The 26673-nt window shown below is 35.5% G+C and overlaps 1 protein-coding gene across 8 annotated transcripts in view; it reads left to right on the top strand.

The window, feature by feature from the left end:
- The window catches only part of DPF3 (double PHD fingers 3), a 397766-nt gene that overhangs the window by 133681 nt on the left and 237412 nt on the right, over positions 1 to 26673 (top strand). For 2 of the 8 annotated variants that reach the window (XM_074290118.1, XM_074290120.1), the window contains exon 1: positions 25105 to 25250. The exons of the other annotated variants lie outside the window; for them this stretch is intronic. In XM_074290118.1, coding sequence (XP_074146219.1) covers positions 25201 to 25250 — 50 coding nt within the window. In that variant the 5' untranslated portion in view covers positions 25105 to 25200. Of the gene's footprint in view, positions 1 to 25104; positions 25251 to 26673 lie in introns of those variants that run through there. 8 annotated transcript variants of the gene reach the window in all.

Below are 26673 nucleotides of genomic sequence, written 5' to 3' on the forward strand. Positions count from 1 at the left end.
TTTGGATTTCTCTGATCAGTAGGGATTTGGAACACTCTTTCATATGAGTGGATATAGTTTCAATTTCATTATCTGAGAATTGTCTGTTCATATCCTTTGACCATTTATCAATTGGAGAATGGTTTGATTTCTTATAAATTAGGATCAATTATCTATTTTTTTTGGAAATGCGACCTTTATCAGAACCTTTAACTGTAAAAATATTTTCCCAATTTGTTACTTCCCTTCTAATCTTGTTTGCATTAGTATTGTTTGTACAGAAACTTTTTAGTTTGATGTAATCAAAATCTTCTATTTTGTGATCAATAATGATCTCTAGTTCTTCTCTAGTCATAAATTCCTTCCTCCTCCACAGGTCTGAGAGGTAGACTATTCTCTGTTCCTCTAATCTATTTATGATCTCATTCTTTATGCCTAAATCATGGACCCATTTTGATCTTATCTTGGTATATGGTGTTAAGTGTGGATCCATATCTAATTTCTGCCATACTAATTTCCAGTTTTCCCAACAGTTTTTTTCAAATAATGCATTTTTATCCCTAATGTTGGTATCTTTGGGTTTGTCAAAGACTAGATTGCTATAGATGTACCCTTTTTTGTCCTTTGTACCTAATCTGTCCCACTGATTGACCGGTCTATTTCTTAGCCAATACCAAATGGTTTTGGTGACTGCTGCTATATAATATAGCTTTAGATCAGGTATACCTAGACCACCTTCATCTGACTTTTTTTTCATTAGTTCCCTTGAAATTCTTGACCTTTTATTCTTCCATATGAACTTTGTTGTTATTTTTTCTAGGTCACTAAAATAGTTTCTTGGGAGTCTGATTGGTATAGCACTAAATAAATAGATTAGTTTGGGTATTGTCATCTTTATTATATTTGCTCGGCCTATCCAAGATCACTGAATGTCTTTCCAATTATTTAAATCTGACTTTATTTTTGTGGCAAGTGCCTTGTAATTTTGTTCATATAATTCCTGACTTTTCTTTGGTAGATGGATTCCCAAATATTTTATGCTCTCGACATTTGTTTGGAATGAAATTTCTCTTTGTATCTCTTGCTGTTGCAATTTATTGGTGATGTTTAAAAATGCTGAGAATTTATGTGGATTTATTTTGTACCCAGCAACTTTGCTAAAGTTGTGAATTATTTCTAATAACTTTTTATTAGAATCTCTGTGGTTTTCTAAGTATACCATCATATCATCTGCAAAGAATGACAGTTTGATTTCCTCATTACCTACTCTTATTCCTTTAATCTCTTTCTCTACTCTTATTGCTGAGGCTAGCATTTCTAATACAATATTGAATAGTAATGGTGATAGTGGGCAACCTTGTTTCACTCCTGATCTTATTGGGAAAGGTTCCAGTTTATTTCCATTACATATTATGCTTACTGATGGTCTTAAATATAGGGGCATGATTTGTTAAAAAAGAGATGCAATATTTGACAATGACCAGTGGAAAGAATTCTGGACTGAGAGTCAGAGGAAGTGGGTTCAAATACTGATGTGGTCATTCATTTACCTATATGCCTTCTGGCTAGTAACCTAACTTCTCCTGGGCTCAGTGCTCAGTTTCTCTGTTTCTGTCTCTGCCTCTCTGTCTTTTTCTATCTCTGCCTCTCTGTCTTTTTTCTGTCTCTCTGTCTCTGTTTCTGTCTCTCTCTGTCTCCTTCTCCCTTCCCCCCCTTCTACTTCCCCTCTCCGTTTTCCTCTCCCTCCCTCCCCTCCCTCCCCTTCCTCCTCCTCCTCCTCCTCCTCCTTTTCTTCCTCCTTCTCCTCCTCCTCCCCCTCCTCCTCCTTTTCTTCCTCCTTCTCCTTCTTCTCCTCCTCCCCTCTTCCCCTCCTCCTCTCCTTCTCTCTCCCTCTCCCCTCCCCCTCCTTTTCCTTTCCCTTCTCCCTTTCCCTCTCTTTCTCCTTTCCTTTTCCCTTTCCCTCTCCTTCCCTGTCCCTGTCCCTGTCCCTTTCCTTGGACTTGCCCAGGTTCACACAGTTAAAGTATCTATCTGACCTTCAGTTTTTTCATGTGTAAAAAATTAAGAGCAATTAGGTGGTGCAATGAATAGACTCCTAGGTCTGGAGGCAGGCGGATCTGAGTTTAAATGTGCAGATGCTTACTGGCTATCTGATTCTCAATTATTGTCAGTCTATTGATTATTGTTTATATCGATTTCATCAACTGTAAAATGGGTAAAATAAAAAAATCTATATCACAGGACTGTTGTGTAGATCAAATGAGATCTTTGTAAAATACTTAACATAGTGTCTATGTTAGTCACATAGTAGAAGTCACTATTTAAGTTCTAGTTACTATTTTATTGTTAGCATAAATAAAAGTAATTAGTATTGGGGCAGCTAGGTGGTGCAGTGGATAGGGCACTAGCCTTGAAGTCAGGAGGACCTAAGTTCAAAATTGGTCTCAGACCCTTGACACTTCCTGGCTATCTGACACAGGACAAGTCACTTGAACCTAATTGCTTCAGAAACAAACAAACAAACAAATAAATAAATAAGTAAATAAACTAATCTGTTTTTATATAGCATTCTGAAGATTTCAAAGTGCTTTACAAATATCATCTAGGTGGTGCTGGGAATAGAGCATTGAATCTAGACTTAGGAAAACCTGAGATTAAATACAGTTTTAGCCTCTTACTGTGGAATTTTGGACTAATCACCTAATCTCTATCTCAGTTTCTTCATCTGTAAAATGAGGATAAAAAGAACATCTACTTTTACAAAGTTGTTATAAAAATATTAAGGGAATCAATAAAAATGGTAAGGGAAATTAGAAGTATCAGATCTCAAATTATACTAAAAGCTATAATCAACAAAACATTTTGGTATTGGGTAAGAAATAAAGTGGTTGTACAATAGAATAGATTAGGTACCTACCATAAGCAAATTAGTATAGTAATGTAGTTTCCGATAAGCCCAAACTAGCTACTGGGGCAAGAATTCACTATTTAACAGAAATCATTAGAAAAATACTAGAAAGTATTCTGTCAGAAACTAGAAGTAGACTAATTATCTCACACCATATACCTATTTGATTTATAGAGAGAGTATCATAAGCATTAGACATAAAAATACCATAAGTAAACTGATAGAGCATGTGTCAGATCTGTGGATAGGGGAAGAATTTGTGACCAAATCAGGAAAAGAGAAGTTTATAGGAGGTTAAAATGGATTAATTTAAATTTCATAAACCTTTAAAGGGTTTTTTTTTTAAACAAACAAAATCAATGAAACTAAAACTAAAAGCAGGAAACCAGGAAAAATCTTTGTAGGAAATTTTTCTGTTAAAGTCTCATTTCTCAAATATATAGGGAACTAAGCCAGATTTATAAGAATAAGGGCCATTCCTCAATTGACAATTGATCAAGGGATATGAATAGGTATTTTTCAGAGAAAATAATAAATAATAAAAATTATCAAATCTTGTGGGGGCAAATGATCTAAATCATTAATAAGGAAATGCAAATAAAAATAACCTTACACCTATCAGATTGGTTAAAATGATGGAAAAGGGAAAAAAAACTCTACAAATGCTGGAGGAAATGTGGAAAATAAGTACATTAATGCATTGTATTCTGGAAAACAATTTGGAACAATGCCTAAAAATCTATTAAACTGTGTATATTATTTGTCCCAGCAATATTGTCCAGAGACATTAAAGGAAAAGGAAAAAGACCCATATGTGCAAACATATTGATAGCAGCTCTTTTTTTTTTTTTTTTTTTTTTTTTTTTTTTTTTTGTGGGTGGCAAAAAAAATATAAGAAACTGGAGGAATTGGAGGAATGCCCATCAGCTGGAGAATGACTGAACAAGTTGTGGTATATGAATTTAATGGAATCCTATTGTGCTTGAAAGAAATGATGAAAGGGATGATTTTGGAAAAAAAACTTGGGAAGACTTGTATAAAAATTTGTATAAAGTGATGTAAAGTGAAATGAGCAGGACAAGAACAATTTACATAGAAAAAGTAATGTTGAAAAGATAATTATAAAAGATTTACTAATTCTGATCAACACAATGACTTACTACAATTTCAAGACTCATGATGAAGAATACTATACAACTCCAGACAGAGATCTGAGGCCTTCAGAGTATAGACAGAAACTTTTCTTTCCTTCCTTCCTTCCTTCCTTCCTTCCTTCCTTCCTTCCTTCCTTCCTTCCTTCCTTCCTTCCTTTCTTCCTTCCTTCCTTCCTTCCTTCCTTCCTTCCTTCCTTCCTTCCTTCCTTCCTTCCTTCCTTCCTTCCTTCCTTCCTTCCTTTCTTCCTTCCTTCCTTCCTTCCTTCCTTCCTTCCTTCCTTCCTTCCTTCCTTCCTTCCTTCCTTCCTTCCTTTCTTCCTTCCTTCCTTCCTTCCTTCCTTCCTTCCTTCCTTCCTTCCTTCCTTCCTTCCTTCCTTCCTTCCTTCCTTCCTTCCTTCCTTCCTTCCTTCCTTCCTTCCCTTCCTCCCTTCCTTCCTTTTTAATTTCATTCATTCTTTCTTTCTTTCCCTTTTTCTTTCATTCTCTCTTTTCTACTTTCTTCTTCCTTTCTTCTGCATATGGCTAATGCGGAAATTTATTTTGCATGAATTTAAATTTGTGATGAGTTTTGTATTTCTTGTCTACTCGATCAATAGGTGAGGGAGGGAGTAAGAGTTATAAATAAAAGAAAATTGAACAAAAATAAATAAATGTTTAAAAAAGAGAAAACAATAAATTTATGTTCTATGGGTTTCCTCTTCTTATCACCCTTTATCCTTCTCAAAGCCCTATAATGATTTATTATTAATATATAAAAAGCATTATTGACCCCTGCACTTTTTAATTCATTGATCAAACATTTACATATGCAGTACAGTCATTATGCTATCTTCTAGGGGAAAAACTACAACAATAAATCAGACATCTAGTACTCTTACAGCCAAGTAGGAGAGAAATAGAATAATGCATGTAAGTTAATCTAACACTTATGCTAGGCCCATAAGAACTGGGGTACTGTGCCTATTCCTTTATTGATCAGATTTAGTGCTGGGAAAGCTTAGCCTTTAATAAGAGTAGACCTTGACTTCCTTTTTTTTTTGTGTAGATATCTCTATCTTATTAAACCCTTACTTCAAAGTCTTTGTGAAAATTACTGGAAGCTTAAGTTTTGGTTCATGTCTTCTTGTTCAGTTATTTTCAGTTGTGTCTGACTCTTTATGACTATATTTGAGGTTTTTTTTCCTGGCTAAAATACTGGAGTGTTTTGTGATTTCCTTTTCCAGCTCATTTTATAGATGAGAAAACTGAGGCAAATATGGTTAAGTGACTTTCCCAGGGTCATATGGCTTGCAAGTGTCTGAATCCAGATTTAAACTCAGGAAAAATTAGTCTTTCTAACTCCAAGCATGGTGCTCTATCCACTGTGCCACTTAGTTGCTCTGGCTCATGTCTAGGACCTCTCTAAGGTGAAGAGTAAATGGGTACTCAAATGTACAATGTGGATATGTATAGGATAGATCTTTATTTCCTATACATGAAAAAATGCTGAAAGATTTTCAAAAACATGTGTTGATAATAACATTAAAACAGGAGTTAGAAATTAAATTTTTAACTACAGTTATATTCTCTTAGAAGGCTTAAACTTCACAAGAACATAAAGCAATTTGGGAGAATTGATGATGGGTGTTTTACATTTTATATTTCACTTCTTTTCTGCTTAGTACAAACAACTCTTGATATTTGTCTTTTGATAAAATGGTAAAATTTGAGCCAATTGTCTTATGGATGGCTTCCTCTACTTCATCACTAATTATTCGAGTTTGAGTTTTGGTCTCATGAAGTCATGTCCCAGTCTTAAAGCTCATGTTCTAATACTGATTGAGGAAAGAACACAGAGTGGAAAAAGAAGCCAAGACCGTGAAAGTAGAGTAGTTGAGTCCATGTTCATTATGGGAACAGTGGTGAGGTAGGAAGAAAGCTCATATTGTTTTCTCACTCCCATTAAAGAGAGTTTAGAGAAAATTCACATTATTTGCCATAAGGGAGAGTTGAAGCAAATATATAGACTCGGAAGCTATTTCCTCTTTTAATGGATAGAGCATTTCATCTCTCTGTGATTATCCACAGAGTAGGAATAGGACCAAGGGACACTTTGGGCTTAACATGTCATAATAAGACACCACAGGCTTTCAGTTCTGTATCACCACAAGGTCAGAACCTAGAAGAGAAACTGAATGTGCTCCACAGGATGGCCCTCATTACATTAGTAATATTTTTGTCTGATGCTGAAACACAAGTACCTTATGTCACCTGTCAACTATAATCTGTGGCATGTATTTTCAAAGAGGCTTATTAAAGTTAGAAATATGAAGTCTGGCCATGGAACAAAACAAAGCTAATTGGTCAGTACAGAGATTGAACCCAAAAGTTTGGTCCTGTTAAACCCCCTGAAGTTCACTAGTTATAAGAGGAAGCCATTGACCCTGTAGGAATAACCTCTTTTTGACAAAAGTGGAAGGAATTGCTCTTTTTATTGTGAAATTGGACTAAATGAACTTAAAGATGCTTTTTAATTCTAAGATCTTATGATTTTGTTATAGCTGTAAGTGCACAAATTGCTGTTGGTTTTGCATCTTTCCTCAGTTTCCAGGAGTGTTAAAAAGTCTATTGACTCATTGCTATTCTAGTGAATAGGAAAGAAATTGTTGGAACAGAGAGGAAAAGGGAAAGAGATGAGAGGGAGAACAAGTTAATAAGGATTACTTGAGCATAAGGTAAAATGTTGCCAAAAGGAAGTAAAAGATGGGAGAGGAACAGTTGTGGGTGGGGATAGGTTCAGCATGGTGGTAAAAAAATAATTTACTTAATAAGAAAAAGAGACAGATGCTTCTGGTCCCTTGCTGTTTGAATGGTGTTAAAGTGCATTTTGCATTACATTCTTTATTATAAATAACTCTTCTACATGGGAAAGGGACCTCTTTTAACCACTGTTCCAAGACTAGCCTATTAGAAGAAAGTGGAATGGTGACAATGAATTAAAAAGCAAAGGAATAATCACAGCTCTGCTTTCTACAGCTTTTTAAGGTTTCTAAAGGGCTTTCCCCCAGTAACTCCATATAACTCAAATTACTACCCTCATTTTATGGATGTGGAAATGGAGGCTCAGAAGAATAGTCAAACAAGATGAAGGTTTGACTCTGGGTCTTGCTGACTTTCATATATGTTATGATGTTATGGAAAGAAAGAAGATTTTGTGACATTTAAAATATCCAAGAAGCATAATTTCTGGATAATTCAATAATTTCATAAATAAAACTAGCGTATTTATTAATAAAAAGAGCTCAGTGGCACTCTGAACTGCTAAAGACCCTTCGTGGTGGTAGTTTCACAGTTTATGTGCCTTTGAAAGAGAGGGTGTTTCTGACAATGGCAATCAACTCTGATTAGTTAACAATTAATGAGAGAATGGATATTATAATGGCAGATATATTACAAAGAAGGTCTTGGGGCATGAGACTTGTATCATCCAAGTCTTGGTTAAAAAACCTTGCAAATTTCCATATCACCTGACTGACAAAATGGAAAATCTACATTTTCCAGACCTGTCTGATTAAACACAATGAACAGGAATCCATCCATCAGCCCAAAATTAGAATTTCACTCACTGTTTTTGATTAGATGTGTAGTCTGGGTAATTCTTTGAGAGAGATTTCCTACACTGGTTGATTTCTGGATGAGGAAATAGTAAAAGGGGAAATATTGGTCCTGATCCAATAATTACTTATTGATTCAAGAAAGAAATATTTTTTTCAACTTGAAGTCAGAAGACTAGAGTTTGTATTCTAGTTTTACCACTTAATACTTCATAATTTTGCCTAAATTGCTTAGGATCATTGATTTAGAGCTAAAAGAGATTTTAGAGATCATTTAGTTTAATTCCATTTTAAAGATGAGGAAACTCTTTGGATATTAGTTTCTTCATATGTGAAATGAAAGGGATGCATCAAATGGTCTCTCAGTCCTTGCATTCTATGAATTTGGAAAAGGATTTCTAACCTTTTATATGTCGTGATCCCTTTTGGTAATCTTGTGAAGCTTATGGGACTCCTTTTCAGAATCATATTTTTAAATTTATAAAATAAAATACATAGGGTTACAAAAGAAACCAAAGATTACTGAATATAAAGGTATCATTTTTTCCCGTTCAAGTCCATAAAATCCTGTAAACCCCAGTTTGAGAACTCTTGTTTGAGAGGAAAGAGAGGTTAGGGTGGCTTCATGGAACAGTTAATAAATCTTACTGAATCTGAAGACAATAGTTAAAAAAATAAAACAAAGCTTTGAAATGAATCCATTTAGTCTTTAGCTAAAGATAACTGTTTCTTCCATTTTCCCCTCCCCAGTCTTCAACTGTGAGCAATACCTCACCTGGCTCTTTGTGCCTGAACTTTAGGAACGGTTATAATGTGATTGACCTTGAGAGCAATCTACCTATATCAGCTCCCATTGAGGCTTTTGAAAAATTCTTTAGAAGGTGGATTGGCTTCTCCCTCCCCCATAAATACCTCCCTCCTCACCCTTAACTGGAATACCAAGATGAAAGTTTATCAGTCAGTAAGTAAGGGGGGAGGAGGGCTGGAAAGGCATGGTGGTACTGAAGGAATTAGCCAGAGCCCTGTAGGTCTGGTTACTGGCAGATTCCCAATGTAAGATAAGTGGAACCCTCTGAAAGGTAATTATTAGAGAGCATAAATTCCCCAGATAACCTGTCCTGAGAAGAGATATTGATGAGTGTGGGGCCATGTGCTGGAGGCTAGCTATCACTGCAAAGATATTGACTTCTGTACCTTGTCTGCCTCTCTATCCTCCCATGCCTTTTTCTCATTGTTTTCTCTCCTTGCAAGAGGTCTTACAATCCCCAATTTCCCTCTTTGTCTCCTTTACATTCTGATCTTCTTTTATGAGTTCTCTCTTTGGGTCCACGCTTGTTTTTCTTAGAAACAAAGATCACAGAACACTGTACTGTCAATATCTATCCCTCCATAGCTCAGTAGAATTAATGATGAAAAAAAAAGTGATATTAGTCTTATATGAGGTCAGCTTCTAGGTCTTGTCCATATGAAACAAGACTCAGAAACACAATCATGGAGGTCCAACCGAGGCTCACAGTCAGCCAGTGTTCATAGAGCTTATTTTGTAATGAAATAAAATAATGAAACTTTCATCTCCCCCCTTTCATTTTATCCTCATGTGGGACCCTTTTGTGATAGATTGATATCCCTATGTGATGAGAAGACTGGGGCACAGAGAGGTCATGTGACTTTCCCAAACCCATACAATAAGTTGATGTTAGCTAGCTCTTCAAGTAGAGACTAACTTTTCTAATTACTTCCTAATTCTTTTCTCCCTGTGGGAAATAAAAACACATAAATTACACAGGTTATGAGATAGTAAGTACATGTCAACCAATTGAATAGCTAGATGCTTTTCATATTATTGTGAAAATCTTAATAAAATCTCTGAGTTGGTAAAGACTTAAGGTATCAGCTAGTCCAAATCTTACCTGAAGCATTTATCTTTTTACACTATTCTCAGTGAGTGGTCACCCAACAACAGCATTTTTTTATTATTTAAAATTTAATTTAATTTTTAGTTTTAGTTCTAAGTTCTCTCTCTCTCCTTCAGCCATAGAATTTAAATATTTCAGTTAATTAGGATCTCATTACCTATCCAGAGAGCCCATTATGTTGTACAGTTCTAATTGTTAAGAAGTTCTTTGTCACTGAGCTGAAATTTGTCTGCTTGTAACCTATACCTATCAGACTCCATACCCTCGGGCAAGCAGAATAATGCTAAGCCCTCTTCCAAGACACAGCTATTCAAATAGGTAAAAATGATAATAGCACTTTTCTGTTTTTTAAAAAAAATTAACAATTCAAATGATCAAACTTCTTATTTAGTATCTCCTTTGCACAAGGAATTGTACTGAACACTGGAGATACAGAGATAGGCACAATACTAACCTTGTTTTTCAAGGAGATTACAGGCTAATAGGGAGACTATGAACATGATTAATGTATAAAGGAGAGTGAGATAAGTTCCAAAAAGTCCAGACAAAATGCTAATGAGAACTTTGAGAGGGGAGAGATCACTTTGACCTGAAGGATGTCTGGAAAAGGGAGGTTTAGTGAAGGTTTCCTGAAGGTTGCCCCTGAGATGAACTTGGGATGAAGGGAGTTTCCAACAAGGGAGATGAGGGTAAGTAGGAGTTCATTTCTGACATGGGAAGAGCATGAGCAAAAATATGGCGTTGAGAAAGGATAAGATAAGAGAAGAGATGACAGAGAGTTGTCTAGTTTTGTAGAATACAGAATGTGTGAAGGGAAATAGTCATAATCATAGATTTAGTGCAGGATGGGATCTTAGAGGTCTAGTTCAATCCCATAATTTTCCAGATGAGGAAACTGAGGTCCACAGAGGGGGAAGGCAGGAGGGTGCTGGTATATGTTTAACAAATTAATCTGTATGTATATGTAATCATATGCAATATGCTTTTATGTTTCTTAAGTCTGGAAAAGCAGAAAACAATAATTCAAGTCCTGGTATATATGTTTGCTGATTTCAAGGTATAAATGCTCATATGGAAAATTTATCAAAAATCTAACAATCAACTCCCATGAGTCATTGTGAGCTGTTTAGCACACACTTAGATTAAGATCTTATAGAATGTAAGTGGCAAGTTGGTGTTTCAACATAGGCCCTTCTTTATTGTGACAGGAAACTGGAAAGACAATTTGAAGACAGATTTTAGAGGGTCTTGAATGGTACAATCAGAAGTTTATAATTTTTTTTTTTGCCTGGTAATTGGGTACCACTAAAGGTTTTGAGAAGAGTAGCCTATTAGGGAGATTATTTAGGCAACAGTGTGAAGGATGAATAGTAGAAGGGACAGACTGATGAAGGAAGACCAATGAAAGGTCTATTTGTCTAGATCAGTGATGTCAAACACAAATAGAGACAGATCTTTATGGGTCACATATTGTCTTAGAAAAGCACAGATTAACATGATCAACATTGTATTGTACTTTTATTTATTTTGTTAAGCATTTATCAATTGCATTTTAATCTAGTTCTATTCCATTTGGGGCAGCTTTTTGCTAGCAGCCTGAGTTTGATACCCCTGGTCTAGACAAAAAAGAGTTCTACCTTAAATCTTAATTGAATTTTTAAAAAAAGAAGTAGATTTTGGAGTTGTTAGGAAAATAAAACAACACAATTACTAATTGATTGGTTATGTAGGCTAAGATAGAGGGAAGAATCAAATATGTCTCTGGTGCCATAAACCTGGATGACTGGGAGAATGGTGATGTCATCAATAAAAATAGGGAATGTGGGAAAAGAGAGAGGATTTCAGGTAAGAGGAATTTATTTGTCCAGACTTGACATGACTGGTTTTTGTCAACTGCTAATGCTATTGTATACTTTTGAGTTACCCAAAACTATCATGGCATTCTCCTTTAGATGCATTCCAGACCATAAATGTGGTACCCAGACCTGAGGAGGTTTCTCTTTCCAGACCATCAATGAACATTTATGTATTAAATGCTTATTACGTAGCAGGCATTATGTTTAGATAAGGTTGAGGGGGGAGGAAACAGAGAAGAAGGAAAAATAATGTTATCCTGAAGTATGTCTTGAGTAGTTTACTTTTTTCATTTTTAGTGTGAGTTATGGTGAGTTCAGAATTTTGCATCATTATAACCCTTGACATAATATATTAACATCCTTTAGAGTGTCCATTGGGTGCTTATTGAAGAATACTAGTGTTTTAATTTCTCTAGTAGTAATATTCTTCAACTCCACATCAGAAAATTAAGTTTTTATGCAAACCACTTAAGAAAAAAGCCCCAACAACAGCTACCCATCACTGTACTTATTAGCCAACCACACTTATAAATGAAAAAGGATTTTCAAGGGAGGCTAGAAAAAAATTAATTTGCAATGATGAGTTTTTGTTTGCTGTAGTTAACCATAATTATTAAACAAAAGGGAAGAGTTACTATCTCGTTGTCATGGTTATTATGTGTATTTATGTCTTTTTATTAAGTTTTCCCATGACTGCATAATTGTAAAATTATCTGATTAAGCTCTGTGACGCTTAGGTTTTCTTGTTTTCTTTTCACATTGTGGCTGTAGGATGCCCATTAATCAAGGCTTAGGCTGGTAAGGGTGGAGTGAGCACTGGTTTGGGAGAAAGTGTACCTGGACTTGATTCCTGGTTCTCTGCCTTCAGTTGGCTGTGTGACCTTTTGCAAGTCTTTTTAATTTTCTTGGCATGCTTCTTCAATTAAAAAATAAAGCAGGTGAAGTGCTATATGGTGTCATAGACCAAGTGCTAGACTTATATCAGGCGGATCTGGGTTCAAATTCTGTTTCAGATACTAAGTAACTGTGGCTCTGAGCAAGCTACTTAAAATCTCTTCATCCAAGTTTTCTCATCTGTAAAATGAGAAAGTTGGACTCAGTAGGTCCTTCTAATCTCTATATCTTTGGCTCAAGGAAAAAGACTGTTTCTAAGGGCCAGATCAGACATAATAGCTGAGTTACTATTAATTGGTCACACCAATTTTAATCTTTACTTTTCTCATCTGAACAGAGGAGATATTAATACACACACTATTTACCTTATAATATTCTTGTTAGGAATGTGCTTTGTCAAACCATAAAACATTAAAGAAATGTGAACTACAGTTATTTCCTCAGATGTGAAATTCTGTGATCTAAAACTTGGTTACAATATGAAATTCACAAAAATAAATTTCCTTTTTTCATCCATTAGACATTCAGAAATTTAGTATTTGGAATAGAGTAGTTCAAATTTCTAGCATCATTTACCTCTTCTAAATGGTTCTAAAAGGTTTTAAAACAATATCCCAGTATTTTGTATTTATCTAAAGATTTTATATTCATACCATACTTTAAAATTAAATGAAATAATGCTTGATTTAATTATGGGGTAATGACTCTGAAATGGGGCAAATTATTCTCTGCCTGTTTCATAGTTTGAGAAAAGGAAGAACAGAGAAGTAAAACTATGGAGTTAAGATCACTGAGCCATTAGATGACAGGGCTGGAAGGGAGTTACCATTTCTAAATCCTTGTGCATAGTGTCCTCCAAAGAAGAGGGAACTCAAAAGATGATTTTAAATCATATAATGTTGATTAAAATTTTTCATTCATTCATTCATTCATTCATCCACCCACCCATTCATTCATTTATTTGTTCATCTATCTATCTACTTATCTATCTATCTATACTGGATGTGTAGTTTAATTGATGTGAAGAACTCCCGGTGAGGAAATTCTCTTTCCTAGGGTGATTTGGTACCTGCTGTACAAGATACAGTCTTAGAAAGTTGTCTGGGGTTCTGAAAGGGACTTGAGGAGGATCACTCATCCAGGATATGTCAGAGGTAGTTCTTGAACACAGAACTTTCTGGTTATGAGGCTGCCATTCTCTGATCATGTCATTTGTTAAGGATTTATTGTAAAGAGAACTATTCTCAGCTTTGAAAAAAATATTCAGTTAAGTAAAGTTATAGTATCTAATTTCATGTAGTTTACAGGTATATAAAAAGAGAAATATAATATAAAATACTTGATAAGCAAAAGTGTTGAACAAAATGCTCTATGAGAAGCAAAAAGAAAAGTAGTGTGTCTGAGAGCAGAATCATAGACTTGAAAACAATATTCAAAAATCTTTTCATTTTTAGGGGCTTTGCCAGTAAAATCCAAGTAAATCCCAAAGATTTCTCAATCCATTGTTGGTTTTTCCAGTATATGAGAACTAGCAGACCAGATTTAAGTATTTAGACCAAGATTGGTATATTGGTCCTCTTCCATTTTCTATGAATTGACTTTAATCCAAAGCATACACCTGCTTCTTTCATTCCTTTCTGCTAGAGAATTTTAATTTGGTGTCAGCTTGCCTCTTAGTGATCCTTTTGTCGGTGCCTTTTTTCTTTTCTTTTTTTTTTAATTATATTATGTTTCAAGGAATGTAAGAATAGAGGCAGATCTCCTGGGTGTCTATTAGGACTATCTGGAATCTCAGAAATCATTGAAATTATGGTGATTATTGGTCTTGTGGCAGTTTTACTGAGACATTGTGTCCTTTGTTCAGTTTAGTGTCCAAGGAAGATGGCTTAATGAAAATCATTACATTTCTTTAGCTTCTGATTCTGATTTTAAGCAAATTTGTCAAAAAGGAAGAAGGCTCAAAGCTAGGAAGGCTCTGCAAGTCCCTTCACAGCAGGCATATGTGAGGGGAGGTTGAACCATAAGGTAGTCTCTCAATTCCCATTGATCTTATTAGCTTCCCTGGTCTCCAACAGAAGTAGGTCACCATCAAAAACTTCAAATTTGCCAACAGGACATGAGCTTGGTCCTCTTAGTCACTTCCACAAGAAGAAATAAACTAGCATGGAGTTACTTGGCTAACAGTACCTATAAAGAGACTGAATGCTTCAGAGTGGAGATCATCTTCTGATATTGCTTGTTTAACATGAATTTAACTCTTGGAGATCTTGTTTAGGTCATGTTGAAAAGGCACATTTTATGAGCAATCCAGTTTTGGCATTTAGATCAAGCACCTTTTGTGGATTGTAATGAGTTTATGGGGTGTTGGAGGTCTTTGGTATAGACAAATATATTATTCATATATGTGCTGTGAAGCTCCTCTCCAGCCTAAAGCCCACTTGGCATTCCTCTATGTGGGAAATATTTATGAAGCACCTACTATGTTCAAAAGGGGCATTAGAGTACCTCAGTGTTGGCCTTGGTGTCAGGAAGTCTCATTTTCCTGAGTTCAAATCTAGCTTCAGGCAATTACTAGCTGTGTGATCTTGGGGAAGTGAGTTAGCTCTATCTCAGTTTCCTCATCTGTAAAATGAATTAGAGAAGAAAATGGCAGTTTCTTTGCCATAACAATCCTAAATGGGGTCATAAAGAGTCAGACATGACTGAAAAACAAGAATACTATGCTCAAAGTCTCATCATGTTAAGCTCTGAGAGAGATTAAAAAGTTTAAATAAGATTTAGTTCATGGAGCTTAATGGAATTTTCAGTCTAGAAGGTCAAGAAAGAATCACAGACTCTCAGAGTTTGAATCTTTCAGTTTAATTTTTATAGTAAGAAGAATCTTTTCTACAACATCCTGACAAATGCTCATCCATCCTTTGCTTAAATATTTCTTATTAGGGAAAACTTATTACCTTTGGTTGTCACCTATTCCATTTTGGGATAGCCTTGTTTGTTAAGAAATATTCCTACATATGGAGGTGAAACTTTTCTCTTCATGGTATTCACCTCTTGTGGTGAAAACCACTTATTGGTTTTGCATTTGAAGGCCAAGCAGAAGAAAATGATTTCATTGTTCACATAACAGCCCTTGGAATACTTGAAGATGGCTATCATGTCCTTCTTAATTTCTTCCTCAGGTTAAGCATTTCTAGTTCATTTAACTGATGTTCATATGGCAAGGTCTTGGGGTCCTTCATCATTTTAATCATCTTCCTTTGGTTACTTTTCCAGCTTATTAACATACTTTCTAAATTGTATTCCCCAGAATTGAACACAGTGCTGTAAAGGTAGTCAGACCTTAACTTGGATAAGTCATTTAACTCATTCTCCCATCTATCAAATGGGGAATTGGCTAAATGATGGATCAGCTCAGAAATCATGGCAAGATTCAATAAAAATTCCATCTTATTTATGCAGCTTTGTCTAATAAGTCCCTGAAAAGTCTTCCCTCAGTTAGAAGCTGGAGATTGTATTTATTGAAACAGTCTAGATATCAAAATAGATAACAGGTTTTTTTTTTTTTTTTTTTTTAAGAAACCAAACCACTTAGTATTCAGTAAGCAGACCATCATTTAGGACTCCTGCATAATTTTTCATTGTTTTCATTTTAAGTTATGTTTACAACTTGACTTTTTGATCTCTTGGGTGGCACATGTGTGGTAATATGAAGGCTATGAGACCTGCCCAGAGAAACCCACATGCTTGAAGGATAATATTGTTTTTTTTTCTAGATATTTCTTTTGACAGGGACCTAAACTTGTGCTAACAGAGGGGTTTTGTGAATTTAAATTCAACAAACATTTATTCACTACCTCTTCTTTGTTATGTTCTGTGCCAGTCCCTTTGCTATACCTAGGGGAAATAAAGACACATGTAAAAAAGAAAGAAATAGCTCATACCTTCAAGGAGTTTTTATTCTTTTGTGGGGAATTGGATGAAATTGGTCTGCTGAAATATCAGTGCCATTAGGTTAGCATGTACCTAAAATAAGTTTTTTCATAGGATTAAGTGCTTAATATAGACATCTAAATAAGTCCTTTAGGATTGTTCATACGATTAGAAAGGATATTAAGAGGCCATCTTCACCACTGCCCTTCAGGTTTCAGCAAGGAAATACCTCTAAGTCATCTATTTGGGAGCCTATTTGAAAGGATCCTTGGAACTCTTAAAAGGTCAAATGGCATTTTTGATAGAGACAGGGGAATAAAAAGTGTCCCTGAGATGCAGTTCAGAGAATCTTAGGGATGTTCGAAGATTCAGTGGTATTTTTGTGAATTTTAACCCCATGCCATGTTATAAGCAGAATGAATTTTGCTTTTGGTGAGATCAGGGTCACTTCTGAGGATATGAAAATAAGTTTTCTGAGTGATGTTATTTTGGATATGGTAGAATGACTCTTTGGCATGCTACCTCTTCACATGTTATCAGGAATGGAGTCAAATTAGTGTGCTGAGCATTTCTCATCTAGGATGCTTTGACACTTCAAAGGACCTGTGATTTTATCTGCTCAAAGTACTCCATAAACCCAAGCAGATCAAAACATTTCTAGGATGTTAGGAGATAGATTCATAAGTGATTGTGACTCATCACTTCAAAATGATCAATGTTTTGGCCTCCCTCAATGTAATTAAGTTGGTTTAGGATGATAGTCAAGTCAAGAAGCATTTATTAAATACTTATTATGTGACAGGGACTGTGTTGAGTTGTTGATACAAAGAAAGGCAAAAACAATAACATTCTGCTTTGTTCCCCACCCCCATCCAATTCCTGCCTTCAAGGAACTCACAGACTAATAGGAGAGACAAAATACAAATAATTATATACAGATATGGTATATATAGAATAAGTTGGAGATAATCTCACATGGAAGGCACTAAGGTTAGAAAGGATTGGGAAAAATGAGACCTCAACTGAGACCTAAAGGAAGAAAAAACATGGATCTGAAGAAGGAGAGAGTTCCAAGCCTAAAAGATAAAAATGCATGGGGTGTCATGTATAGGAATCATGAAGGAGATCAGTATCATTGGATCATAAAGTATATGGAAAGGAGTAAGGTATAAGGATACTGGAGAGCAACAAAGGGGCTTTAAAAGTCAACTAAAACATTGTGTGTGATAAAAGGGAGCTGGGCAGCAGGTTGCCCTCTGGATAGAGTGCTGAAGTTACAAAGACTCATTTTCCTGAGTTTCAATTTGGCCTCAGACACTTACTAGCTGTGTGATCCTGGGAAAGTCACTTAACTCTATTTACCTCAGTTTCTTCATTTGTAAAATGACTTGGAGATTTTGTTGTTTATTATTATTTTTTAGTTGTATTGAACTCTTTATGACCCTATTTGGGAAGGAAATGTCAAACCACTACAGTATTTTTGCTAAGAAAACCCTAAATGGAGTCATAAGAAGTTGGTCATGATTGAAAACTGAAAAGGGAGCCTCTGGAGACTATTAAATAGGGGAGTGACATTGGTCAGTCTTCAGTTTGAGAAGCTCAATTTGTCATAGCCTGTCACCAGACCAATACTCAAAGTGTTTCTAGCTTAGTAGCATCTCCCAAAATTTGTTTTCCATTAGCATAGCTTTTGAGAAATCTAGAGCCTTTTTGCATGATGAATAGAGTAGGACCTTAGTCAGAGATGACATTTGAATAAGTGCATTAAATAGCATGACACTGCATTTCAATCAGCCACTCAATCAACAGGTATTTGAATGTGTCTACCTATATACTAGGTGATAAGTGAGCATAGAAGAAACAATCAAGGAATTTCAGAGTTGGGAGTGAGCTCAGAGACCAAGAAAGTAAACTCATTCTGACGAAGACTTTCCTCTACAAAAGGAGTTCTTTTTTAAAAAAAACATTTTTGACTGTGTTGGGGACTCTTTTGGCAATATAGGGGAACTTATGGACTCCTTTTCAGAATAATGTTTTAAATACATAAGATACATAAGTGTAATGGAAACCAATTACACTTGAAATTGAGCAATCAATCTAAGTTTTAAAGAGTTTACTATGTCCCAGGTTAAGAAGTTCTTCTCCATAACAATTCCAGTAAATAGTCATCTAGTTTTTACTTGAAGGCCACTAATGAGTGGGAATTTTCCATCTACTGAAGCAGTCTATCATTTCACTTTCAGATTGCTAAATAGGAAATAATTCATTATTTCAATTTATTTGGTGTTGGGGGGGGAAAGAGAGGACAGTACTAAAACAAATGAAAGAATGTGAGAATGATTAATCACTAAACAGTGAGATACTAATTAAATGTGATGAGGATACAGAGAAGGAAGAGATTAATGTGGGTTGGTATAGCTGGGAAAAGCTTCATGGAGAAAGTGATCAGGGTTTAATAACATGAAAGGAAAAGAAGAAAGGCATCCCAGAAAGGGGAAAAAGCTTCAGGAAAATGTCCTATTTGGCCCCAACGTGATCTAAAATTGCTCAGGTGGAGTGATGAAGAAAGACAATCTAGCTTTTTTGGTTTTAAGGAGCTGAGGAATCATGGTGAGCAGCTATATAGCTAGCTAGAATGGAAATGGATTCATTCATTCATCAACTATTCATTAATTGGTCAACTTCTAGTTGTATGTAAAGGTTTGGAGGAGATGCACAGATAACTGAGACCTTATCTGTGCCTTCAGTTTAGTATGGGTAATTAGACTAGTATATAGAAGGTAAATATAATGCAAGATTAAAAAAATAAGAGCATAGAAATCCCAGATAAAAATGGGATTTTTTTCAGCTATGGAAATCAAGGAAAATTTTACAAAAGAGGTGACATTTGAACTTATCTTTCAGGGATGAGTAGGATGCTGGCAGATGATGATGGGAGGAGGAATGGCATTTTGGATATAGGAACAGGATGAGGAAAGTCAAAAGAGTATGGAGAAAGTTGTATGTTTGGTATAGTGATGATAGAATTTATGAAGGGGAGGAACATCAGAGAAGCTTATAAAGGTAGGTTTGAGCTAGTTCATAGAGAGCCTTGAATGCCAAACTATGAATTTTGTTTCCTTTTTTGGAAGCCATCTGAAGATTTTTTTTTGTTGCTGAGGCAATTGGGGTTAAGTGACTTGCCCAGGATCATACAACTAGGAAGTGTGAAGAGTCTGAGGGTGGATTTGAACAATTCAGGTCCTCCTGACTTTAGGGCTGGTGCTCTATCCACTGCACCACCACCACCATCTGAAGATTTTTGAGGAGTAAGATGATGTGATCCGACTTTTATGATCTTTCGTGAAAGTTAATTAAGTAAATGTCTGAGGCAAGATTTGAACTCAGAAAAATGAGACTGCAGGCCTGGCAATCCACCTATCTTGCTACCTGGCTGCTAGTGTCCTCAGATAAATCCCAGCCTTGACACTCACTATCTAATGACCTTATAGGAAAGTTTGTTCTGTTCATTCTTCATCCAGAAGTAGAGGTTGACCCTTGAGTGAGAGGAGCCATACATATTAGAGTTTGTCCTTGGTGATGGAAGATCCATCTTCAAAGACCAATTATTTCCACATGTTCAAATGGAGTCCTAATGACAAATTAGATATAAGGGATAATGAAAATTTAAAAAACACAATTCATTTTCTAGCTGAAAAACTGGAGGATGTATTATTTCTGACCAAAAAAGAATGTTAGGCACTAACTAAAATACATGACCCTTTTGAGTCTTGGTTTCCTCTTCCATCAAATGATGAGATTGGAAAATGCCAGTTCTAAGGTCCCATCCAACTTTTTCTGTGATTCTAGGAGCAAGAGGCACCTAGGTGGCACCACAGTGCACAGAGTGCTGGATCTAATTTCATATACTTACTTATTGTGTGACCCTGGGCCAGTCACTTCACCCACTTTAACTCAGTTTCTCCATTTGTAAAATGAGCTGGAAAAGGAATGGGAAAGCACTCTGTCAAGAAAACCCCAACTAGAGTCATGAAGGGTCAGACGTGCCTGAAGAAGAACAACAAGGACAGCAGGAGCAGGAGGGTATATGGTAGACTTAAAAAATAACATTCTAGGAGTTGTTGGGTCTAGATTTAGAATAATTTCTTTAATTTCTGAGCCATTTTTGCTGTTTTAGAATCCATGTTATATCACAATCAATCCTCATTAGGCATTTGGAGAGCTCTTGTTGATCATTTCTAAGTGAAAAACCCATTCTCAAAGCTGTGAAATCTTTCTGCCTCACTTTCAGTGCAACAATAATGAATTCTTTTAGATTCTTAAAGTTCATTGTAACCAGGGAGTGAAGGTTGGACTGATCAGGGTCACTGAAAAACTGCTCTTTACCAACAGCCTTTTTTCCCTCTTGTTCTGTCTCTTCTTAAGACCTAGGGAGAGCTCAGCAATTTTTTTCTGGCCTCTCTTGTTTTCTGATCGAAACCTTGAGTAGCCTGAAGTTGGTCCTTGATGAGAGTATTTCATTTTGATGGGTGTCAGCTTTTTTAAACTCAAGCCATCTATCATTCCTAGGTAACCTAGCCTCTTTTGTTTGAATGGGGATGGACAGAAAGCTGATAGATGCTAGTGATCCATATCTGACCTCGCTTGTGGCATCCCATCCCTTTGCTATGTAAAGAGTCATTTTACTGGTTTCCTAAAGTCCCTGAAACTTCTATGCAGATGTCACATCAATTTTATCATGTAGAAGTATATTTACTGTGGTAGAACTATCATGTTGGGAACAGATTTTTCTTGGTTTAAATTGTTTTCCACAGGTGAGGAAAAGATGTTTATCTTTTTTCTTTAAGGGAAAGCCACTAACTCAATGAAAGTTTTGGCTAATTGCCTTATTTAGACACAGTATTCAGGTTTACTAATAAGGCCTAAAGTACTTCTGCTGTCATTAATATGAAAGAGACTTCAAATTTTTATTTTGGAATCTTCTTCAGTTTGGCCTGTTTATCAAGAGAATTCCCTGGAGGTATCAATAGACTGGAGAGCTGGATGTCAGATTGTTGCAGTCATTTCCAATTTTTAATAGGCTCATAGCTTATAGAAAATCTCTACTATTTATTTATTTGAAGTATTATTCACAAAGATGACATGAAAAAATATAGGTTTTTTTTCTCCCCCTTTGTTACATTTGTCACTAATAATGTGTGTTTTTAAAATGAAAAGTACTTAAAACCCTTGGACATATTGGTGGTGCAGTGGACAAAATGCTGAGTCTTATCTTTTTGCCTTACTTCCCTAGATATATTCTTCAATGTACTAGCCTTGGGTTCCTTGTACACGATGCCCCATCTCCCAAATGGACATTTTCTCTGTCTATCTCCCATGCCTGGCATTCTCCCCCTCCTTATCTCTGTCTTTTGGCTTCTCTAGATTCCTTCAAGTCTCATCTAAAATCCTGTTTTCTGCAAGAAGCCTTTTCTGATCCCTCTTAATTCTTCCCCCTGAAATTATTTCCAATTTATTCTGTAAATATTTTAACTGGACATAAATTACTTGAGTTGTCTTTCCCAATAGACTGATTTTCTTGAGGACAAGGATCATTTAAAATTTCTTTACTTAATAGTTTTTAAAATACTTTTTTGGGGGGAGAGAAAGTTCTGGATTTATGATTCATATTCTTCATTAAATTTAGCCTCAGACACTTAGCTGTGTGACCCTGGGCAAATCACTTAAACCTATTTACCTCCGTTTCCTCATCTGTAAAATGAGAAAGAAATGGCAAATCACTCCAGTATCTTTGCCAAGGAAACCCCAAATGGGATCATAAAGAGACAGGACTGAAACAACTGAACAACATGTAAAGCCAAAACATTAAACTTTTCACTAGAAATGATATTTTGTTTGGGTTTTTTCTTCCATTTATTGCGAGACACAACTACATAACTTGTGCTACTAGAGTATGCTGGAAGCAACATTGCATTGCAAATCCTTCACTCTACTATCAAGGGGATTTTTCCAAAATGTCATTTTGACCATTCCCATATTTAATAAACTCCAAGGGCTCCCTCTTATCTCAACAATCAAATATAAATTTTTTGTTTGCCTTTAAAAAGCCCTTTATAACATGGCTCCTTCTTATCTTTCCCTTACTCTCCTAGATATATTCTTCAATGCACTGGCCTTGGGTTTCTTGTGTAAGATGCCCCATCTCCCAATTGATATTTTCTCTGACTATCTCTTATGCCTGGCATTCTCTCCCTCTTAATCTCTTCCTCTTGGCTTTTCTAGATTCCTTTAAGTTTCATCTAAAGTCACACCTTCTGCAAGAATCTTTTTCTGATTCCACCTTAATTCTAGGGCCTTCCCCCTGAAATTATTTCCCATTTATCTTGTAAATATCTTAATAGTACATAATGACTTGAATTGTTTGCATGTTGTCTTTCCCATTAGACTATGATTTCCTTGAGGGCAAGCACCATGTTAATTTTCTTTGTATCCTCAGCGCTTAATAGTTTTTTAATACATTTTTTTGGGGAAGTGAAGTTTTGGCTTTATGATTTTGTCTATATGGAGATTTCCTATTGTAGAAACTTGTGTGTGTGTGTGTGTGTGTGTGTGTGTGTGTGTGTGTGTGTGTGTGTGTGTTTTGAGTTTACTTATGAGATTGTCAAATCCTCTGTAACTTTAGTCTCAAAGATGCCTGGGGGAGTTGAGAAATTAAGTGCATAGTGCCAGGCACATTGTTGTTGTTGTTATTGCTATTTACTTGTGTCAAATTCTTTGTGATCCCATTTGGAGTTTTTTTTGTCAAAGATATTGGTGTAATTTCCTTTTCCAGCTCATTTTACAGACAAGGAAATTGAAGCAAACAGGGTTACGTGACTTGCCCAGGTTCATACAGCTAGTAAGTGTCTGGGGACACATTTGAGGATGACTCCTCCTGATTCCAAGTCCAGTGCTCTATCCCTGTGCCTTCTGTCTGCCTTCCTGAAACATAGTAGGTGCTTAACAAATGCTGTTGATTTGACTTAATCTTGACTATGTCATCAAGTAGTCTGTGAAAAGTCACTAGATCTCTGTAGGTTTTGGATTCCCCAAGCGTAAAATAATGGGGTTATGTTTAGACAAGATCAAATTCATAATCTATAAGCACTTTACAATTTTATTTTTTACTTTAAGCAAATTCATTTTCTGCTTCCTCTGCTTTTGGATTGTTCTGTGGAAGTGCATTATCAACATTGCAGGGGAATGCTTACTGGAAATCTTTCTTCATTCCTTCCCTACCCCCTATCCTCTTTTCCATCCCGAAGGGGTTTTGTTTTGAATGAAAACATAGTACCCTAGGCTGTCATAACTAATGAAATCATCAAATCATAGGTATAAAACCCACAAATTTATACCTAAACTTGGAGAGATCTTTTGAGATTAATTAATCCATCTCACTCATATTATAGAAGTCTCTCCCTCTCTGTCTCTTTGTCTCCCTCCCTCCCTCCCTCTATCTTTGTCTCTGTCTCTCTGTCTCTTTCTGTCTCTGTGTCTCTGTGTCTCTCTCTCCCCATACTTACACACATATATGAAAATATCTATAAAGACAAAGTCATTTGCCTTTAAGATATGTAACCAGGTCTAGAATCCAGGTCTTTTAACTTCTAATCCTGTGCCTTTTCTGTTAGTCACTAATATTTCTGTAGGTATATTTTTAAAGCAATTTAAGGTTTACAAAATACATGCCTTAAATCCTCTCTGGGATAAGGAGTACAAATCTCACCATCCCTATTTTACAGAAAAGGAAACTGAGACTCAGAGGTTAAATGACTTTTTTGAGAATTACACAGCTAGTGTGTGAGGTAGGATTCGAATCCAGATCTCATGATTCCGGGATCAGTGTTCTTTTTGCTACTTTTTATGTTCAATTGTGAACTAACCTATTTTTTCCCTTATTTTTATTGATTTTTAAAAACACCACTTTTTCTTTCTTTCTTCCTTTGTCCCTATCTTGACAAAATAGATTGAAGGCTGGTTACAAAATGGTGTAACTTTATTGTGAGGATCAAGAGAACCAATCAGATTCCATTTCATGAATACTGATTTTGTTTTGTGCTATCACAAGTATTATCTTCCATCTTGCTTTTTTGCAAATCATTCATGGGAAAATAAATGGCCTAAATCAGCAATTATTTTGTAAAATGAAATTAGCGTCTCCCAATTCTGGAGAAGGAAATTCAAAACCCACTGATCCTCTCCCAACTGACTAAAATTCACTCTTTTCCCCTTTCCAACTTGGAAAATCCATCACTTTTCCTCCAGTTAGAAATCAGATTACCTAATCTTGTATTCTGATTGATAACCTATTAATTATTTTCTTTTAATACATAGAGATCTGTCTCCCCCTATATTTGGACTTCAGTGCCACACTGAAGAGATCTGTTTCAATTTGTTATGCAATTGGAATGAATTGCCTAATAAATCAATATGCTCAGAATCTTCAATCTTTGTTTCCTTCGTTATTTCAAATTTCAACTGTTACACCCAGAGGGCTATCTCTTGTAACAAAGATTTAAAAAAAAAAAAGAAAAAAAAAGTCAATTTAGTAAAACCAACCAATACATCAATAGTAAATGTAATATTTCATTTCCATAGTCCCCTACCTCTGCAAAGAAAGGAGGGAGATATAGTCTCTCATTTCTACTCTGGGACCAAACTTGCTCACTATAACTACACGATGTTCAATTTCATCTAACCTACTTTCAAGCAAAATATCCAGTATTTAAATAGTTAAATAGCTGACATCTTTTTGGCCGGCTTTCAAAAGAACTTAGATTACTGTTCCTGGACAACTGGACATAGTATCTTCTTTTCATCTCTCATCATTGTTGTTGTGGTGGTGTAGCTGGTAATGCCTGCAGCTCATCGGGGAAAGGTGTTTTAGTGCCAAAGAAATCTAGGCCAGGTTGTTTTCATCTTCCTTCTACCATGGCTCCTGCAAAAATTCTCAGTTGTACTACGAAGCTCCTGCATTTTGGGTGAGGAGGAATTTCAGTGAGCGTGGTGCAGGCTTAAACATTGTGGAAAACTTAGTCCTTTATTTCTTGTCAATCTTCTCTTTCTTGTTACTAACTTTGATTACACCAGATTATGTACCATTTCGTTTTATAGCATTTTAATAAGCTCTCATTTTCTCCCCTCTGTTCCTTTCCAGCTGTGTGTGATATGTATTTGCTTTAATTTGATTACACTTTGGTTGGGAGCTGGCATTAACAATTTCATACATATATGTTTTCTTGTGACTTGAGAATATTAAATGAGCATGCATGTTCTGGAAAGAAGGAAGCCAAAATTCACTGCAATTAATTAACTCTTTGGGGAGGATTGGTTTTGGATAGTGTAGCAGGTAATTTGCAAATGGTACCTTAGAAATGTGAAAAAAATCAACGAATGTTCTTAAAGTGAGGGGCTTGCTTTAGTTTTTCTAATACATGTTTTTGGGAGAGTTAAGGTTCTGGATTTATGATTTTGTCTATGTGGAGATCTCCTATTGTAGAAAATGGTGTGTGTGTGTGTGTGTGTGTGTGTGTGTGTGTGTGTGTGTGTGTTCTTTACTGATACAGATTGTCAAATCCTCTGTAACTTTCTTCTCAAAGATGTTTGGGGGAGTTGAGAAATTAAAGACTTGAACAGGCAGAATCTGAATCCTGTTGTGTTTTTTTTTTTTTGACTCCAGCATAAGTCCATTATTCATTATGCCATGTTGCTGCTTTAAAAATAATATAAATATTTTAAACTGTATTTTCTTTCTTTATTAAAATATTTTTTTAGAATTATTAGCTTAAACTTTTTATTTCCCCCATTTTCCATTCTCATATTCAAATACAAGCAAAACAAAGGTTCGTTATTATGTGGTTTTATTTTGAGTTGGTCTCTCTCCCTTCCCTGTTCAAAAGAAAGTTTTAACTGGTGAACAGTTAAGCAGTTATATTTGAATCTTCACTTTTCTCTCTTCACTGATTGCTCTCTCTTCCCCCACTCCCTATGTATAAAGTTGGTTGTGGTTATTATGTATTTTGATTTCAAGGTCATTTTCATATATTACCTCTAATCAAATGCACAATGTTCTTTTAGTCCCTGGAATGTAACTTATCAAATAAATTGTAATACAGAAAATTATAATTTCTCTGAATTAGTAGCATTTATATTAACTGAAGAGAATCATACACTCAGGAATGTGAAATTTGCCACATTTAGCCAGACCTCTTTTTTTCTTGTCAAAAGACCTCAAAGGTGATATTTTGTATCTAGATTTGTTACAAATATTAGAAAATATTGTTAGTATTTTGTCACAGTTGTTTTTCTTCAAATATATGATTTTTAAGAGATTTATATAATTTGTATCTTTCAAATATCTTAAACTCTCTATGCCTTAAAGTTCCTATGGCTGGAAAAAATCAT

The sequence above is a fragment of the Sminthopsis crassicaudata genome, chromosome 2, assembly GCF_048593235.1.
Source record: "Sminthopsis crassicaudata isolate SCR6 chromosome 2, ASM4859323v1, whole genome shotgun sequence".
NCBI lineage: Eukaryota > Metazoa > Chordata > Mammalia > Dasyuromorphia > Dasyuridae > Sminthopsis > Sminthopsis crassicaudata.